This window comes from Dasypus novemcinctus, chromosome 24 (genome assembly GCF_030445035.2).
Source record: "Dasypus novemcinctus isolate mDasNov1 chromosome 24, mDasNov1.1.hap2, whole genome shotgun sequence".
Taxonomy (NCBI): Eukaryota; Metazoa; Chordata; class Mammalia; order Cingulata; family Dasypodidae; genus Dasypus; species Dasypus novemcinctus.
Window position 1 is genome coordinate 54896544 of NC_080696.1, and position 19474 is coordinate 54916017.

The 19474-nt window shown below is 52.9% G+C and overlaps 1 protein-coding gene across 1 annotated transcript; it reads left to right on the forward strand.

The window, feature by feature from the left end:
- The first annotated feature begins 7274 nt into the window (after positions 1 to 7274).
- On the forward strand, positions 7275 to 19247 carry LOC131275829 (ral guanine nucleotide dissociation stimulator-like). The gene is made up of 10 exons (XM_071211828.1): positions 7275 to 7289; positions 13479 to 13589; positions 14727 to 14920; positions 15536 to 15592; positions 16295 to 16488; positions 16737 to 17605; positions 17912 to 18127; positions 18414 to 18517; positions 19006 to 19132; positions 19188 to 19247. Exons 1-10 carry the CDS (start codon positions 7275 to 7277, stop codon positions 19245 to 19247), a joined length of 1947 nt encoding a protein of 648 aa, XP_071067929.1.
- Positions 19248 to 19474: the final 227 nt, after the last annotated feature.

Below are 19474 nucleotides of genomic sequence, written 5' to 3' on the forward strand. Positions count from 1 at the left end.
AGCAAATGTGAGGTGTTCCCTGCAGCACCTGTTGTATAATTAAGATAAAATAAAATAAGAAGAAAATGAGGGACAAAAGAGAAAAAAAGAGAGAGAGAAGAAAGAAAGAAAGAAAAAGGGGAGGGTGGGTAAAGAAACGGGAGGGGAACAAGCAAGGAAAAGAAAAAAAGATATAGAACACCAACAACAGCAACAGCAAAAAAAAAAAAAAAACCCTAAATAACTGAAGAAAAAAAAAAAGACCTTGAGGGATACAATGGGAGAAAAGACTAGGAGATAATGCAATGTTAGCAATCAGGACAATAAAAAATAAAAAATTAAAAAAAAACAAATTAAAAAAACAAAACAAAAAACAAAAAAGAAAAAATGCAAATGTTGAGGGCTAGGACATTCAAGGACCTCAGATGGACCTCAGGGCATGGTGGATTCAAGGATGGAAAGTCTGTGATATTGCAGACTCAAGAGGTGTGAGTCTCTGGGGTGTGGGCCACCAGGGTTTAGGGGACACAGACCTGGCAACCTTAAATCTGGTTAACAGGGAGCATGGGAGCACTGCAGTGCAACACAGCCTTCAGGGATCCTCGCAGCTGGGTGCCAGCCCTATGGGGGACGTCACATCCACAAACTCTGACCTATGTGTCAGAACCCTGCAATTCACCCTCTCACTAGGTACTCTTCTGTGGATGTATCACCAATTCCACTACAGGACACCTCCCACCCTGCAAGCCCCCGAAACAGCCACCTGGGGGCGCCTTACACAGCTGCTAAGTTAATGATGCTGCAGATCAGCAGCCAGGCCCAGGGGGCGGGGTTCCAGCCGGAAGCACTGATGTCAGTGTCTGAAACCGAAATTCCCACCCCTTGCAAAAGATTCCCCTAATCGGCTTCCAGACATCTCCCACCCTGCAGGCCCCTGAAACAGCCTCCTGGTGATGTCTCTTTATTGTGAGCGATTTAAGGCTGCTGCAGATCGGCAGCTGGCCTTGGGGGCAGGGCTCTAGCCAGAAGTGCTATTAATTGTGTCAGAAATCAAAAATTCCCCACCTTGCACAAAACTCCCGTCTGTCTCCCCAAATCAGTCTGCAAAGGCCTCCTGCCCTGTTAGCCCCCCAATAGCTCACTCAGGGCTTATGAATTCCCCAGTACTGCAGAGGCTCCAGGAATTGCTGCCACGGTGCCGGTGCCGTGGCTCTGCCCACCCCAGTAGGGAGCGTCCTGCGTGCAACCCCCACCTCCATGTAAGAGAGCCTCAATTTTATCTTATACACTAATTTTCTCTGTTACCTTCCCACCAAATCGATGTCCAGACACCTCCTGCCTTGCAAAATCCTGAAACAGCCTGGTCCCGAAGAATTTCCAACGCTGCCCAGCCACTTCTTTGCAGGAGACACTATCAGGTGCACTCACTCAACCACCATCTTGCCCCGCCTCCTTTTGCTCCACCTTCTTAAGAGTTTTCCTACCACTTCAAATTCTGGATCCATCCTAGAATGCTATCAATGCCAATAGGCCAGAATAGGAGAGGCTTGTGGATGTCTCTTAGATCACACAGGACCAAGCTAGATTCTCACCATACAGGTTTTTGGAAGTCAGGAGATAATTCAATTTTATTCCAAGTGCAACTGGAAGCCAATGAAGGATGTTACCACATGAGAAAAGAATGACCCAATTTATGTTTTTATAAAGAGATGCCTTTTTTTCTTTTCTTTGGAGAATGAATGATACAGGTGCAGGAGTAGAAGCAGGAACACTTGATGGGTATACTTGGGAATGGAAAGAATTAGACTGATTTAAGAAATATTTAGGAGAAGGAATCAATGAAACTTGTTGACTGGGAAGTTCTCCCAGAACACAAGGAGTTGAACATGATCAAAAGGAGAACAATGGATATGGAGGAGATACAAGAGAGAGTCAAAACATAGTCAAGTTCTTCAACAAGAGGCAATGTTAGCTCAGCGGCAACAGCAGGAGCAGCTGCTGCTGTATCTGAAGGTTCAGTTGTAGAAAACTTGACTCAGCTAATGAAAGACTTGAATCTACAGTTAGAAAGTCTTCTTGTATAAATAAGAAAAAGAAACCATCCCCTAGTAACTGCCAGTGCAGACTTTAAATTTCAACCATAGAGAAACTATCCTGCAAGTTCACTTGAAGACAAACATTTTGAAAAGAAACAAAGGGTCTACATCTTTTCTTTTCTTTTTTTTCCTTCCAATTTTTAATTTTGTCTTCAAAAAAGTTTACATATCCCCATATACGATATAGGGATCTCCCATATATCCAACATCAAACGCTTTTCCCCCTTTGCCAGCAATGATCTTTTTACTTGTTCATGTTATATTTGTTGTAGCTGATGTACAGATAATGAAACATAGCTGTCAAACATGGTTCCATTTTGGTTTACATTATGGTTTATATTTTAAACTGTACAATTTTCTAAAGTTTTAGTTACCTTATATTTTACATTATTGTTTACATTTTAGCCTATAGACTTTTATACATATTTGGTGTAATTTAACATGTCCTATATCCATCAATTCATGATCTTGTGAAACACTTCCATAATTGCCTTGCCACTGTACATACACGGCAACACCTATTACAGTGATGAAAGGCAAAACGTGAAAAACAAAGTTTTATGATATTCTTCATTTTTTAATACCCAATTTATTTTTACTTTATTTTAGTTTTCTAAATTAGTATGTATTCTATTTCTAATCTTTAAACCTATCACTACTATTTCATTTTCCTATTAATTGAATTTGGCAATATATTAGGCTTCTTTTTTGAAGAAGTTTTGGGCCACAGAGGGGTTCAACTATGGCAGGGGAGGAGCACTGGTGTTGGGTATTATTGATGGGGGACCCATGGTTGGGAAGGAGTTCTCCAGGGCATGTATATAGGGTACATAAAAATGTTCGGATATATGTTGGGCAGTTACAGTTACAAATGACAACTGAGGGAGTGCTGAGTTCCTAGCCAGGGGAGATCTGTCATATTCCCCAATGGAATAGCAATAATCTCCCAAGTACAAGGGCAAAGACCAGTGAAGAAGGACGCTCCAATGATGAGCCTTTGATACTGATGACTGTGCTTATGAGCCTGTGTGCCTGAAATTTGAACTAGGCCTAGAGCTGCAGGGTGCCTAAGAGTTACTTCCTAAGAGCCTCCATGTTGCTCAAATATGGCAACTCTCTAAGTCAAACTCAGCATGTAAATGCATTACTTTTCCCTCTGTGTGGGACATGATTCCCAGGGATGAGCCTCCCTGGTGCCAAGGGATTACTACCAACCACTAACTGTCGATACAACTAGAAAAAGACCTTGAATAGAAGGGGGAAATGGTAAAGACAAATGAGTTTAGATGGCTAAGAGTCTTCAAAAAAAGTCAGGAGGTCATCAGAGTGGTTGTGCTTATGCATGCCTCTGCAGGATCCCAGAGACAGCCAAAGTAGATACAAACCCAGGTACTGAAGGTCCTGAGGGCTATGGGGACACACAGGTTCCACAATCATGGCACTTGGCTCTGGAGTTCAGTGCCTTGTCAGTGGGCCCTACTTTGGAATTTGTGTTCCTGAGTGCAATGGAGTTGGACTCTGATGTGACCTTTCTACACATGCCTCTTTTGTCACTTTTACTGAACCTGTGGTTGGTGCTGGGGTTGGTGTATAACTAGGAGACTTAAATCTCTGGACTGTCCATGTGTCAGCTGGGCCCTGAGCCTCAGCAGAGTTGTAGCTCCTACTCTCTGGTTTGTTGGACTTGCACAGGTTGGCTAACAGGAAGGTGAAGATGGTCAACCACCACACCAGGGAACCAAGAGTGCCTACATCTCCAAGCAGGAGAATCACATCCTTCAACCATGTGGGATCTAAGCCCCCTTTCAATATAGAGGTGGAGTGGACATCACCAACCCAGGATCAAGTGAACTTACTAGTCTTCTACTATAGAACAATTGTGACTAGTAATGGAAGAAACTGTAGCATTGATCTGGGGAAGGTGGTCACGGTTGTTGCTGTGGGCAGGGAGAAGGAAGAAGAGATGAGATGTTGGGGCATTTTCGGGATTTGGAGTTGTCCTAAATGATATTGCAGGGACAGATGCTGGACATTATGTATCCTGCCATAACCCACTGAATGTACTGGGGGGAAATGTAAATGACAATGTAAACTATAATCCATGCAGTGCAGCAGTGCTCCAAAACGTGTTCACTAAATGGAATGAATGTGCCACAATGATGAAAGAGGTTGTTGATGTGGGAAGAGTCGGGGCATGGAGTATGTGGGAACTTCTTATATTTTTTAATGTGACATATTTTGTGATCTGTGTATCTTTTTTTTAAAAAAAAAGGCAATTTAATTTTTAAAAAAGTAACAAAGGGGGAAGCGGATGTAGCTTAAACAATTGGGCTTCCAGCTACCATATAGGTGGTCCAGGGTTTGATGCCCAGGGCCTCCTGTTGAAGGCAAGCTGGCCTATGTGGATTGCTGGCCTGTGCAGAGTGCTGACCTGCATGGAGTGCTTCCCTGAGCTGGAGTGCTACCCCACGCAGGAGTGCTGACCCACGCAGAGAGCTGGCACAGCAAGATGACACAACAAAAAGAGACACAGAGGAGACATAATAAGAGATGCAGCAGACCAGAGAGCTGAGGTGGCACAAGAGAATGATCTCCTCTCTACCACTCCAGAAGGTCCCAGGATTGGTTCCTGGAGCTGCCTAATGAGAATACAAGCAGACACAGAAGAACACACAGTGAATGGGCACAGAGAGCAGACAATGGGAAGGAGGAAGGGGGGGGATAAATAAATAAATAAATCCTAAAATTAAAAAAAGAAACAAAGGAAGAAAAATCAGACTGACCTGAGAGCAAATTTCTCCACAATATTAAATACAGAAGATAATAGGGGAAGTGGACTTGGCCATGTAGGGGAGCCCTACATGCAAAGGAGTGCACCCCATAAGGAGAGCCCCAGCATGAAAGAAAGTGTAGTCGGCCCAAGAATGGCACCGCACTCATGGAGAGCTGACACAGCAAGATGACTCAACAAAGGAAACACAGATTCCTGGTGCTGCTGATAGGGATAGAAATGGTCACAGAAGAACACACAGTGAATGGCAGTGGGGGGGGGGGGCGGGGAATTTAAGAAAAATAAATCTTAAAAAAAAAAAAAAAGAAAGAAGGTAATAGGACATTAGATGCAAAGCTTTGGAGGAAAAGTTATGCCATGAATTCTATGCCCAGATAAGAGGTCATTCATACTGGAAGAAAATTTAAACATTCTCAAGTATGTCAAGACAGGTACTATACTTCTGTATTTTATTTTTCCTGAAAAAAAGAGAAAAGACTAGAAAATGCTTTTCAACCTATCATGGTGTGAAACAAAATAAACACTTTAAGAATGGAAAATTCAGATTAGCCATGGTGGGGGAGTAAGAGTTGAAGTAGTTTAAACCTGGCATTAAATCTAAATACATTTTGAACAGAAAGCAAACGTCATAAACAATTCCTGGAAAGATAAAGATAATAGCCAATATCTAGTGAGCACTTCCTATACGGTAGGTGCTAAATGCTTTCCCCATTTAATTCTTACATCTTCAGTAGGTGGGTACTTTTAGAATTCTACAGCAGCTTAGAGCTATGTACCCCTGAAAAACATGTTCTTAATTTTAATCAATCCTGTGGGTGGGACCCTTATAAATAGGAGTTTTTGATGAGTTTACTTCAGTTAAGATGTTTCCCAAATGAATTAGGTTGGGTCTTAATCTTATTACTGAAGACATTATAGGAAAGGCCACAGAAAGAGAGAGAGAGAGTGCCAATACCTTGATTTTGGACTCCTAGCCTCTAAAACCCTGAGCCAGTAAAGTTCTGTCATTTAAGCAAACCAGCATGCTTGGGGCCTACTTCCAGCAGGGACACCTCAGCCCTGCCCCCAGGACATCAGGTCTGAAGTTTCTCTAAAGACAGGTATCAGAAGAGGTCAAAGCTTTGAGGGCACTGGAGCGTTCCCATTTGGGAGGTACCACCTTCATGAACCACTTGCCCAGATGCCTGCTGCCCCGCTTGCCATGGGCTCCTGCATCTTAACATTCAGGTCCAATCCTTAATGGTCAAGTTCTCCCTCCCTGACGTTCCACTCCCACATCGCCCACAGTGTGGCCATTTGAAATTATTGGATGAATACCGAAGAGAAAGATGATGTTTTTACAGCCATCTCTTGCTGTGAGTGTGATCCGCTTTGAACTTGAGTAGAGAAGTTCAAAGCATGACCATCAGTAGAGAGGTCTTTGACTAGATGACTTAAGAAGACCACTCGCGGGTCTCGATTGGACTATGTCAGTGAGGCCTGACTCAGGTCGAGTCTCTGCCAACCGCCCTCACTGGCACTGATACAAGCAGAAGCACAGAGAGAGAAACAGACAGAGGCAGGGAAAGCACGCCGCCAGTGTGTGATCCTGCCGGGCTGAGCCTGAGTGAGGAGGCCCAGGAGAGAGCAGCCCTGCACCAGCTTTGCTGAGAGCTACGAAAGAACAGAGGACTCGGCAGAGAACCCACGGCCATCTCGCTTCACGTCGTGGCAGCTGGTTTTGGTGGGAAAGCACCGTCACCGTGCCTAGAGTTGGACTTTTCACGTTCTTGCAGCTTTGACCGCAAAGAAATCCCCTAACCCAAGCCAACCCATTGCTGGTACTTTGCAACAGCTGCCCTTGGGCCAAGGAAAACACTCGGCCTGTGTGGGGCCTGGCCCAGCACAGCCGTGCTCACCCTGCCCACCCGTCAGCCTGCTCCTCCCACCATGCCTGCTGCCTCACTCCCCCACACGCCACCTGCACCATTCCAGGGACTCCCCGTGCTGTCCATGGCCCCAGGGAGCCTGCCTTGGCGTGTCCCCTCTGGAGTGGGTGACTTTCCGTGTGCCCACAGCACCTTCTCCTCGCCTTTGTGTCAGCAGTGACCATGTTCTTATGCCCAAATCAACCCCTCCCCAGCTGTCAGCTCTAGCAGGGCCCAGACAGTGTCTGACTCCCTGTCCCCGGTGCCAACCCTCCAGAAGGCACCCCATAAAGGTTTGTGAGCTACTGCATGACTGGGAGGCAGTGGGAAGAGAAGAGATTTGGAAGCTTTCCAGCATGGCCTCTGAGCTGGAGACCATCAGGCTGGTGACCGCAGGTCTTGGAGCCCCGAGGAGGAGGATAGGACCTCAAGGCCAGAAGTTGTCTGGGCACTGACCTTCCCGACCAGCTGCTTGACTCTTACACTGGACATGCAGGCAGCATGGTCAACAGCGAGGTGACTGCACACCCACCGTTTCAGAGCAGGATGCCAAGGCCGGCCTCCTTACCATGGAGGGGACCCAGGCCTGGGTGTGGGGAGAACTTGTGCCCCTTCGGCAGCCCCCAGCTCTGCTGTTCTGTGTGACATGGCCAGGAGCCCTCCCGGGGTGCCCACTACCCGTGCATTCCAGCTCCACGGGGACCGTGTTCAGGCTTAAGCAGGCGAGGCCTTGTCCACCCCAGAGCCCCCTGCCCACACGGCTATTCCCTGTAAACCACCACCTGCTTGGGCTCTTCTGCAAAGCACAGCCTTTGGAGTCAGAGTGTCCAGGGTCGAAAACACACAGCTGGAACAGGTCACGGCCCTGTGTCGGGATCGCAGACCCTGCGTTTTCTAGAAGGCCAAAGGAAGCCAGTGATGGCCAGCTCAGGAGGGTGTGTTGGGGTTGAAGAGTTGATGTGAAGCCTCGAAAGAGCTTCAACTCAGGAGGTTCCTTGGCCCAGTGAGCATGCCAGGCCCCGCTCAGGAAGAGGGGCAGGTGAGAGCAGGGACCGGGAGCCCACCTTGGAGGCCGGGCTCACTCTCTCCAAGCTGCAGGACTTGAGTGCCAGAGCTGCCTGCTCGCCATCCACAGGGGCAGGGGCAGGGGCAGGCGGCCCAGGAGGGCTCCTTAGCAGCAGCGAATGCCCCAACCCTCAGCACTGGGGGTCCGCCCTGCATCCGCCCTGGGCTCCCCTGCCCCTCTCATATCCCCCTGGGCACTGCTAGAGATGGGGTGAGTTCAGGTGCCCTGGGTCTTCTCAGGGAGGACAGGAGGAGGCAGAGGGGCAGGAGCACAAGGCTGACCTGCCTTCTCCCCTGCTCAGACTCCCAAGGCTGCACCCGCCTCCAGGCCTGCTCCAGGTGTGCCATCTGCTGGCATGTGAGAAAGTGAAAAATCAGTAAGAGAGGCTTTTCTGGCCTTCAGAGATTCCCTCCCCATGGCCCTAAGAAGCAGGTCTGCCACCAATTCCTGAGTCCAGATCTCGCGCAAGAAATGAAGTCACGAGGCCAAGAAGGGCACCATACCCCAGTCAGAACAAATCCAAAGAGACCTCCTCCAGGACACATACCTCTCAGAAGGTCAAATGTCAAAGACAAAGAGAAAATTCTCAGAGCAGCAAGGAAGAAGCAAACCATCACCTACAAGGATGCCCAGTAAGACTCCATGCGGATTTCTCTTCAGAAACCATGAAGGCGAGAAGACAGAGGCATGATACAATTAGGATAGTGAAGGAGCACAACCGCCAGCCTAGAATTCTTTATCCCACAAAATTGTCCTTCCGATACGAGGGCAAGTATAAACCACTCACAAAGAAACAGAAACTAAGAGACTTTGCCAAGAAGAGAATCGACCTTTGCAGAAAATAGTAAAGGACCTGAGATCAAAAGACAGGAGAGAGAGAGGCCTGGAGAAGAGCAGAGAAGAAAGACTAGCAGAATGGCTAACCCACAGAGTAAGAAGATAGGCAAAAAGAGCATACAACCTAAGAAAACCCAAGAGTAAAACAGTGGAAGTAAATCATGCATTTAAAGCAATATCATTGAAGGTGAGTGGATTAAACTCCCCAATCAAAAGGTACAGGCTGACAGAATGGATAAAAAAACACAAGTCATCCATCTGCTGCTTTGTAGACCCAGGGCTGCAAAATGGCTGAAAACAAAAGGTTGGAAAAAGATACTCCATGCAAACAATCACCAAAAAGAGCAGAGGGAGCTAGACTGCTCTCAGGCAAAACAGACTTTAATGCACAAAGTTAGGAGAGATAGAGAATGTATGAATAAAAGGGACCATCCACCAGGAAGCAATCCATCGTAAATATCTAGGTAGCTAACCAGTGTAGCCCAAAATACACGGGACAAACTCTGGCAAAACTCTAGGGAGAAATAGGCATCTCTACAAGGATCGTTGGAGACTTCAACGCCCCACTCAAATCATGAGACAGAACAATTAGACTGAAGAGCAACAAGGAACAAGAGAAGTTGAATGGCATGAGACTAAACAGACATCTACAGAAGGCTGCATCCCAACTCAGTGTGTTCTGCATTCTTCTCAAGTGCCCATGGATCTTTTTCCAGGAGAGACCACATGTTAGGGCACAATGCAGCTCTCGATCAATAGAGAAAGACTGAAATGAATCAAAGCACCTTCTGAGATCAAAATGGAATGAAAGTGGAAATCAGTCACAAACAGGACCAAAGTCAATTCACCACGGTGTGGAGGCTACAGAACACATCCTTACGTAATCAGTGGGTCCAAGAAGAAATCGCCAGTGAAGTCAGTCAATCTTTTGAGACAAAGAAATATGAGAACACAACTTACCAAAACATAGGGGATAGCGCAAAAGCAATCTTGGGAGGGAACATTAGAGCCTTCAATGCCGATATGAAAAACAAAGAAAGAGGTAAACGCAAAGATTGAACTGAACGACTAGAGAAACTAGAAGGAGAAGAGCAAGCCAATCCCAAAACAAGCAGGAGGAAAGAAAGAAAGAAAGATGAGAGCAGAAATAAATGAAATTGAGAACAACCACCACAGCAATAGAGCAAATCAACAAAACCTAAAGCTGCTTCTTTGAGACAAACCCCTAGCCAGACTAACCAAAAACAAGAGAGAAGTTGCAAATCATTGGAATCAGAAATGAATGAAAGAAGGGACATTGTGATTGACCCCACAGAAATGAAAAGGATCCCAAGAGGATAGTATGAGAAGCTGCATGCCAACAAAGTAGACAACCTGGATGAAACAGACAAATTCCTAGAAAAGCACAGACCACCTACACTGATGCTATGAGAAATAGAATACTTAACAGACCATCACAGTGAAAGAGATTGAATCCATCATCCCAAATCTCCCAGCCAAGAATAGTCCGGGGCCAGATGGCTTTACAGGTGAATTGTACCAAGCATTTAGAAAAGAATGAACACCAATCCTGTTTAGATTCTTCCCAAAAATTGAAGAGGAGGGAAAATGACCCAAGACAGTTGATGAAGCCAACGTCAGCCTAATACCAAAGCCAGGTAAAGATACCACAAGAAAAGAAAATCAGAGACCAATCTCTCGAATGAACATCAACACAAAAACTCTCGACAAATACTTGCCAATAGAATCCAAGAGCGTATCAAAAGACTTATACATCACCGCCAAGTGGGATTTATTCCTGTCACGCAAGTCCGGTTCAACATAAGGAAATCAATCCAAGAGGAAAAACACATCATCATCTCAATCGATGCAGAAAAGGCATTTGACAAAATTCAGCATCCTTTTTCAGATACAAACTTCAAACAATAGGAATAGAAGGAAAATTCCTGAACATGATAGTGGGCATAGGTGGAAAACCTGCTGCCGTGATGTGCTCATGGACTGGAAGAATAAATATCATGAAGATGTCAATCTTTCCCAAACCGATTTATAGATTCAATGCAGTACCAACCAAAATTCCAACAGCCATTTTACAGAATCAGAAAAGGCCATTACCAAATTCATTTGGAAGGGAAAGTGCATCCAAATAGCCAAAAGCATTCTGAACAAGAAGAGCGACATGGGAGCAATTTCACTGCCTGGCCTTCAAAGGTATTACAAAGCTACCGTGGTCAAAACAGGAAGGTAGCGGCATAAAGATAGGCACATCTATTGGTGGAATAGAATGGAGAATCCAGAAAAACACCCTCACCTCTACTGTCAACTGGTTTTTGACAAACCTACCAAGGCCGTGTGAATGGGACATAACGGGTTCTTCAATGAATGGTGCTGGGGGAACTGGATATCTATGACCAAAACATGAAGGAGGGCCCTATCTCACTCCCTACACAAGAATCAACTGAAAATGGATCAAAGACCTAGATATAAAAGCAGATATGAAAGACCTAGAAGAAATCATAGGGAAGCATCTTCAAGACCTTGTAGTAGGTGGTGGTTTCTGTGACCTTACGCCCAAAGTGCAGGCCACAAGAGAGAAAAAAAAAAAGGTAAAAGGGGCCTCTGCAAAATTAAAGACTTTTGCACCTCACAGGACTTTGTCAAAAGGGTGAAAAGGCAGGTGACTCAATAGAGGAAGATATTTGAAATCACATGTCTGGTAAGGGTCTAATATCCAGGACCTATAATGAGACGTTTACATCTCAACAATAAAAGGAGAAACAATCCAACTTAAAAATGAGCAATAGACTTGAGTACACATTTGTCCAAAGAAGAAATACAAATGGCAAAAAAAACACATGGAAAAAATGCTCAAGATCTCTTCTGATTAGGGCAATGCAAATCAAAACCCACAGGGACTTATCATTTCACATTTATCAGAATGGCCACTATTCCCAAAGACGGAGAACTCCAAGTGCTGGAGAGGCTGTGGAGAGATAGGAACACTTCTTCCCGGTTGGCTGGTGGCAATGCAGGACGGTCCAGCCACTGTGGAGGACTGTTTCGCAGTCCCTCAAGAAGTTGCAAATAGACTCGCCATGTGACCCTGCAATACTGGGTCTATAGCCAGTAGAACCAAGAGCAGTGACACCAACAGACATCTGTACATCGAGTTTCACAGAGGCATTCTTCACGATTGCCAGAAGTTGGAAACAACCCAGGTGTCCTTCGATGGATGAGTGGAAAAACAAGCTGGTGAATTCACCCGAGGAAAAGCTAGGCAGCATTAAAGAAGAAATGAATTGTAAAGAGGAAGACAACGTGAATGACCCTAGAGGAGATTCTTTTAAGTGAAGCCGGCCAGACACAGAAGGGCCAATACCACAGGATGGTGTTATGATGAGCCAAATAGACTCTGTAACATACTGTACGATAAAAAACAATTTCTACGTAGCCAGGCCATTTAATTGAGAGTTGTACAGTTTTATTCAATTGTGCTTGCTTTTTTTTTTTTTTTAGATGATTGCTTCTATCTCCAATTCTTAAGTGGACAAGATAGAGTTTGAAATAATCAAGGCACTGGGAAGCCTCTGGGCAGGATTGGTGGCCCAGCCGCCATGTCTGACTTTGGTCTCCTTTCCACCTCATCACGGGCCCGACGGAGACAGCAACCCAGGAGCGCAAGTGGGTCTCCGCAGACCACATGGCCCTCCCCCAGCCATGTGGAGTTGGACTCGGGGTTCTGTCCATCCCCTTCCTGCTTCTCCCGTGTCTGAGTGTGTGCATTCGCTCCATGTGAAACCAGACTCTGGGGCTCACAGTGTCCGCCCACCGTGGACGTGATGCTTTCCCGGGAAGCTGATGCTAGAATGGATCCCGCTGTGTGGTGAGGAGACTTGGGAGTGGGCCCCAGTGACTAGCCTGGGCTCCCCAAAATGGAAAGGACGGAGCGGCAGGCTCTGAACCCAGCTGGGTCTCCCCCAAGCTGGGGCCCGAGCCACCCGTAGCCTTCCCAGGGAGCTGTGGGAGGGACGTGTTGGCAGAACGGCGTCCAGGGAACAAGGCGATCCAGGAGAGGGGATGGACAGTCAGCCGTGCAGAGGGACTTTGGCGGGGTTCTGACAGTTGAAGGGCCCAGGGGAAATGACCTAAGGAGGTGACCTCACTTCCTCGGTGACAGAACTTGGAACCCTGGTAACCAGGCACCCAGATTCCACAGGCAGCCCCTTCCCAGCTCACTTGGCAGGAGACGCTCGAGAGAGCAACATGTTCTCCTGCTGCATTGCGCGACCCCGAGGCTCCAGCCTCTGCCAAAGCGGGAATGAATCCCCTTGCCATCGCTTCCGACATTGGCTCAGGCCTCAGCCACGGAGCTGCTGGCCATCGGCACCCAGGAGGCACCCAGAGGTGACACGGGGTGGCCCAGGGGAGCCGGTTCAGCATAGGCCACCGCTGTGCTCCTCCTGGGCAGCCCCATGTCTATCGTCTTCCCAGGGTGTGGGGGCGTGGACAGGGGAACCACTGCGGGCAGGAGTGGCTGTCAGGGTTGGGGACCCGGAGGGCCTTCCCTGTCCCCTGCCAGGTCACAGGTGGGAGTAGGAAGAGGCAGCTCAGGGACATCCATGTGGACCGTATCTTTCCTGAGTCTCGAGCTCCCCTGTTCTCTCCACCGGGCTCAGGGGAAGGCAGACCCCATCTAGGCCTGCCCTGGATCCCGGCCCGATGGAGGGCCAGCTTCCCCTGCGGGGGAGGACAGGCCCCTCGCTGACGCACCTCGGCCCGGCTGCCGGGCACTGTGTTCGCAGAGCTCCACGCAGGTGGTTGGCGAGGAGCTGGAGGAGGGGCTGGTCTACACCGTCTCTCTGAGGAAGGTGCCAGTCCATCAGGGCGCTGGCCAAGACCGGCGCTGGTTCCAGGTGAGAGCAGACACCAAGGAGGACCCGAGGCAGCCGGGGAGCACCCCGGGGCCGTGTTCCACCCTGACCCCCCCGCGCACTCCAGGGCTTTCCCACCCGAGTGGCCCCATATCCTGCTTCCCAAGGAACCTGGGACTCCACCAGTCACCCAGCACACGGCCACTGCACAGACAGGGGAAGGTCACTGCACACGTGGAGAGGGGCGGGAGAGGGTCTTTAGCGCAGGATTCCTGTCAGGGCCGGCTGGAGGGTGGGCGCGCCGCAGACACGTGCACGTCGTGCTGCTGTGTTTGCAAGTCCCCTCCTCGGCCCCACGTGCCCGGCAGCATCTCCATGACTGTCCTTGCCCAGCTGCTCCAAGCCGTCCAGCTCTCCTGCTGAGAAGGGTTCTCGCCGTCTCCCATAAGCGCCCCCTTGACCTTCCCGGGTAGGAGCTGGGGCCTACCTCGACTGCCCAGGATTCCAGGAGGGCGGCGTCTCAGAGCAGCCTTTCGGCCTTCGGACCTACTGGAGCCGGAGGTCCTGTCCCGAGGCCCTGCCAGCTCTGCTGCCCTGGACACCGCCCACAGGTCCCCAGGCAGTGGTCCTCCCGGCCCCTGCAGAGGCTGCAGGAAAGGGCCGGCCAAGCAGAGGATACGCAGACCTCCCTTTCTCCAGTGAGGGCCAGCTGACCTTGTCAGGGGGCAGCGGCGGGGGACCACCGGCTGTCTTTGGGGGGAGCGTCCCTGCAGCCCCTGGCCCTGGCCCTAGCATTTCCCTTCCTTGTCGGGGGTGGGGTCGGGGTGGCCAACAGCTTCCCCTTGTTCCTCTGGCCCCATGACGGTGCAGTCCAGATGGTCGTCCCCTGACCAGGAGGGTCTGCAGTTGCCCAGGGTCTGCTCAGGACCTTGGCCCTGCAGGGGCCTTTCTCCCCAAAGGACCTCCCAGGCACCCGCCCTTTCAGGCCAGGGGCCTCACCTTTCAGGTGTTGGCTCCCCTGCGGTCAGTGTGAAGGCAGAGGACCTTTCCCTACTAGGGGCCCACACGGCCCCTCGGCCACACGTCGCTCGGGGTTTGGGGCAGCAGGTGGGCCCTGGCCCCACCCAGCTGGGTCCAGGCACTGTGTCTGACCACCCTGCCCCCTCTGTCCCACCCCAGAGGAAGAACGAGGGGGCCCTCACGAGGGGGGAGAGCCACACCGTGCGCACAGTCAAGGCCGGCCGCTGGGAGGCCCTGGTGGAGCACCTGGTGCCCGCCTTGCAGGAGGGCGACCTCGGCTATGTCTGCACCTTCCTGGGGACCTACCGCGTGTTCACCTCCACCGAGCAGGTCCTGGACCGGCTGTTCCACCGGTGAGCGCCGCCCCCACCCGCCCCCTGGGATGCTGCGCACCCCACGTGCTGGGCATCTCAGAAACACCACTGCAACCGCCGGCCTCAGTTTCCTCCTTGGGAGGGGGGCGCCCTGAGGACCAGCCCCCAGGGCTGATTGTAGGACAGAGTGGGAGGGTCTGTGGGAAGAGCCACCCCAAGCCTGGCTTCCGGACAGGGCAGCTGGAGGCACAGGGCTGCTCCTGGGCAGGACTTCCCTCTGCCCAGGGAAGAGGCTGTTGGCCTCACCCCCTTCGGACCCAGTTTTCTCATTTCTCAGGGAGGTCTGCGAGCCCTTTCGGGCCTCCAACCTTGGTATGGTCAGAGCAGGGATGCCTGTGGGCTGCCAGAGGGCTCCAGGCCCACCCCGGGTCTGAGGCGGTGCCGCTGAGGGCTCCCCCTTCCCCTGGTAGCCGGCACGTGTCTACTTGGTGCACGCACTCCCTTCGGCACCTGGCTTCATGCAGCGGACATGGCAGAACAGAGATCCTGCCTTCTGGGTTCCTTTGGAGGGGGGGCCGCCGGCAATAGGCCGAGCCATCTTCAGCAGGGGGGACACTCAGCCAGCAGCTGTGACAGCCTCACGGTCTCCCCTAGGTATGGAGGTGACCTCGTTGGGAGGGGCGAGCCTCGTGGACGCCTTGATGTGAAAACGTAGGTGCACTTTGGGTGAGGGTGAGGGGCTCTCATGCCCAGACCCCATTGTGCGGAGTCAGGTGGTGGGTGGCGGGGTAGGACTGGGCAGGGTCTGGGGCCACGTGTCCTCCATCACCTGGTGCCCTGGAAGGCTGAGTCCAGAGGGCTTCCCCCTCCCCTTGCCAAGGAGGAAGGAAGCTGAGGTGGGGTCCTGGGGCACTGTCTGCACAGGAGGCCCAGGGGCTCATTCCCCAGAGAAGCCCACCCGTCCTCCGCCCCCTCCCAGCCCCCAGGCCCCCAAACATCACCTCACACAGACCCCCGACAGGAGGTGGTGAGCAGCCTGCTGCCAATCTGCCTGGGACCTCAGTCCTGTCTGCCTCCTGCGGGGGTGGCGGGGACGGCTGAGTTCCCGTCGGGGCGGGAGGGGGGCACTGTCCATGGGAAGGGGAGACACACACGACACCTGGGGGAAGATGAGGCAGCTCCTCGGGCAGACGCTCCTGGGTGGGGGCCACGAGGGCCTGGGGCGGGAGGACGGGCCCTGCCCCCTCCGCACTCCCCCAGTGCTGAAGCTCCTACTGTGTGTCAGCACCAGGCTGTGGCCAGGCCAGTCAGAGCCCTTGCTGTCCTCATGGACTTTGTGTTGAGTGGGACGGTCCCTGGGGGCAGCGTGGAGGGCAAGGCCAGCGTCTGACCGTGCTGCCCCCCTGCCCTCAGCACCCTCTGCACCTTGCTGGGCACCTGGATGGACCAGTACTGGGAGGACTTCCTGCAGCCTCCAGACTCTCCCTGCCTCCAGCTGCTGGCGGCCCACGCCCAGGAGCACCTGCCCGGCTCTGGCCTGCAGCGCCACACTGCGCTTCTGCTTGCACAGATGAGACACCTGGAGCCCACAGAGGCAGAGCCGGAGGGTGAGGGGGCCTCGGGGTGGGGGTACGTGAGCTTGTGGGCCGGGGGTGGGGATTGCACCACAGAGGCAGGAGCCAGCAGAGGCTGCCCTAGGGCTGTGAGCAAGGCGGAGCCCCAGACAAATCACCTGGGAGCCTGCAGGTGGGGAGCACTTTCCTGGGCAGGATCTTCCCCTAGAGGTAGTGGGATCTTTTCTGTTTTGGAATGACACTCGGAGCCATTCATGGTGGGGAAACTGCCTCTTGTCCAGCTACCTTGTCAGCTCCAGAGCCACCGACGCCTCCAGCGCGACCGCCAGCGCCAGTTCGCCCCGCTGCGGCCGACACAGGTCCAGAGCCAGAGTCGGCTCCATCACCACCCGGACTGCCAGCTAGCGAGGTGGCGCCAGCACCTGCCATGCAAATAGAGCCTGACGCATTCCGCGCCGTGGTGCCAGCTCCTAAGCTGCAGGTGGCTCCAGCACCACCACAGCTGCCCCCCACAGAGATGGGGCCCGTGCCCTCCCTGGAGCATGACCATCCAACTCGGTCAGCCGGAGCACCTGCTCAGGAGCCGCGGGCAGCTGCAGCACCATCAGGAGCAGGAGCTGCAGAGCTGGGGGCAAGTCTAGCTCCACCTGCCTCGCCGCCGCTCCACGGATTGGCACTGCCCGCTCTCGAGGGAGAGCCTGCTCCTCCAGCAGCAGAAGCTCCCGCTTTCAAGCTGGAAGATGCCTCGGGGCCACCTCCACTGCCACCTGTGGAGGGAGTGCCAGTGCCCCCTACGGAGGCAGAGCCGGCCCCATCTGCAGGGGCAGCCCCATCCGCACCACCAGTTGGTGAGAGGGAGGCGGTCCCACTGCCACCTCCAGTGCCGCCTGCACAGGTCGCTCCAGTGCCCACTCTGGAGCTCCAGCCGGTTCAGGCACCTTCAAGAGCAACAGCTCTCGAGGGGAAGGCAAGGCTGGCAGCAGCACCTGAGCCACGGCCAGAGCTCAGCTCAGCAGCAGGGCAGGCTGCCCCCCCACAGCCTTCCTGCCCCTGGCCCGGGCCCTGTGGGGACGGTCTGCGTGAGCAGAAGCCTGCGCTCCTGGCTTTCCGTCCCAAGCTGGTGGCAGAGCAGCTGTCACTCATGGATGCGGTGAGCAGCTGGGCTCGGCAGGGTGGAGCTGGGGGGGACCTTCCTCCCAGGACCTGCCGCCCCAGCCTTCCCCACCTTGATCCCGAATCCTGGGATCTGGGTCCAAACCCTGGTCCACTGCCAGCCTTGTTCCCTGGGCGAGTTTCTTGAGCCCAAGCCCACACTTGGGCCTCTGGAGAGGAAACTTGGACACTAGCCATCCCTGCCATATACACTGCTGTGACGATGACCCCAGCCAGGGTCCTGAGGGCCCGTGGGAGCTGAGCTGGGGGCGGGCATGGCCGGCTGACTTGCCCTCCTCCCCAGGAGCTGTTTAAGAAGGTTGTGCCCTACCACTGCCTGGGCTCCATCTGGTCCCAGCGCCACCAGAAGGGCAAGGAGCACATGGCACCCACCGTGCGCGCCGTCATCAGTCAGTTCAACCGAGTGGCCGACTGCGTCAAGGCCACCTGCGTCGGGGACCGCAGCATGAAGGCCACAGACAGGGCCAGGGTGGTGGAGCACTGGATCGAGGTGGCCAGGGTGCGTGCCGGGGCCCTCTCTGGACTCCTGGACCCCCCTGTGCTCTGGTGGGCTCTCGGCCTCCGGGCCCTGCCCTGCCTGGAGCACAGCCCTCCTTCCTCCTCACATCCCCCCCCCAGGCTCTTCCCTCAGGTGCAGCGTGGGGGTCCCGCTCTAGGGCCCCGGCTCCCTCTCAGGGGCTCTGTGGAGGTCTCTCATCCAGAGGGGGAGGTCAGCCGAGGGGGCTGGAGCAGGAGCAGGGCACGCTCAGACCACCCCTCATGGCCCATTCTTTCTCCCTCCCCAGGAGTGCCTAAGCCTCCGCAACTTCTCCTCAGGCCACGCCATCCTCTCTGCTCTTGAAAGGCACGTGATTGGCCATCAGAAGAGGACATGGGCGGAAGTTTCCAGGTGGGCAGGCTTCTCTCCAAGGGATGTTGGGGGGGACCAGGGGCCCCACGGGAGGCTGGGCATCGCCCTGCAGAGAGCCTGGAGGCAGCAGGACCCGGGCAGGGGCCGGGTGGGCTGGGGCTCCAGGTCTCGCCAGGACCTGAGGTCAGCTGTTGGGCATCCAACACTTGTGCCGGCCGCAGTCAGGCACAGAGTCGAGCCAGATGAGAGCACATCCAGGGTGTGCTGGTCAGCAGCCCGCTCTGTCCAGGGGACAGCTCCCCGTGTCAACACCAGCTGCTGGTCAACTAGGAGTGGGGGTCCCCACGGTGCCCGCCTGAGAGCTCAGCTCCCAAGCCCACACTGTCCTGCAGTGCTTGGAGCTGCCCAGTTTCAGCACCACCCACCCAAGCAGTCCGGGTCCCAGGACCCGGCTACGAAGAAGTGGGTTGTCCCCTGGATGCTCCCACCCACTCCCACCTTTCTCCTTCCTTCTTGCCCTCCCCCAGGGACAGCTTCTGCCTCTTTCAGACACTGTCTGAGATTTTCTCCACTGAGAGTGACTCCTCCGAGGACAGTGAGCTGATCTCCCAGGTGAAGAGCAGGCGGGGGGGCCAGGGCTCAGGAGGTGGGCTTGTGAGTGTTTCCCTGGGTGTTTCTTTGCAAACATCCTGTCTGGCCTCTTCTGGAGGAAGATGAAGAGGGCTCTGCCTGGTTCGTGGGCAGGTGGGGGGCAGCTGCCGGGCCATAGGCCAAGGTTGGTGCTCAGACGCGGTGGGGGAGGCTGGGATGTTCTAGGAGGAGATGATGAACCGGCAGGATGAGAAGTCTCCATCCATGTGGGGGTCTCAGAACTGCGCCTCATTACAAATGGCTTGTGTCAGAGAGCTGGGAGAAGTCTTTGGGAGACGGAAAACCACGGCAGGTCCTTTTTGACTGAAACTAGAAGCTTCCACTTAGAAGATGAAGCACAACTTC

Coding starts and splice junctions, on each gene's coding strand:
- LOC131275829 (XM_071211828.1), top strand. Junction 18,518..19,005: donor ACATGGGCGGAAGTTTCCAG/GTGGGCAGGCTT, acceptor GCCCTCCCCCAG/GGACAGCTTCTGCCTCTTTC. Junction 19,133..19,187: donor AGGGCTCAGGAGGTGGGCTT/GTGAGTGTTTCC, acceptor CCTCTTCTGGAG/GAAGATGAAGAGGGCTCTGC.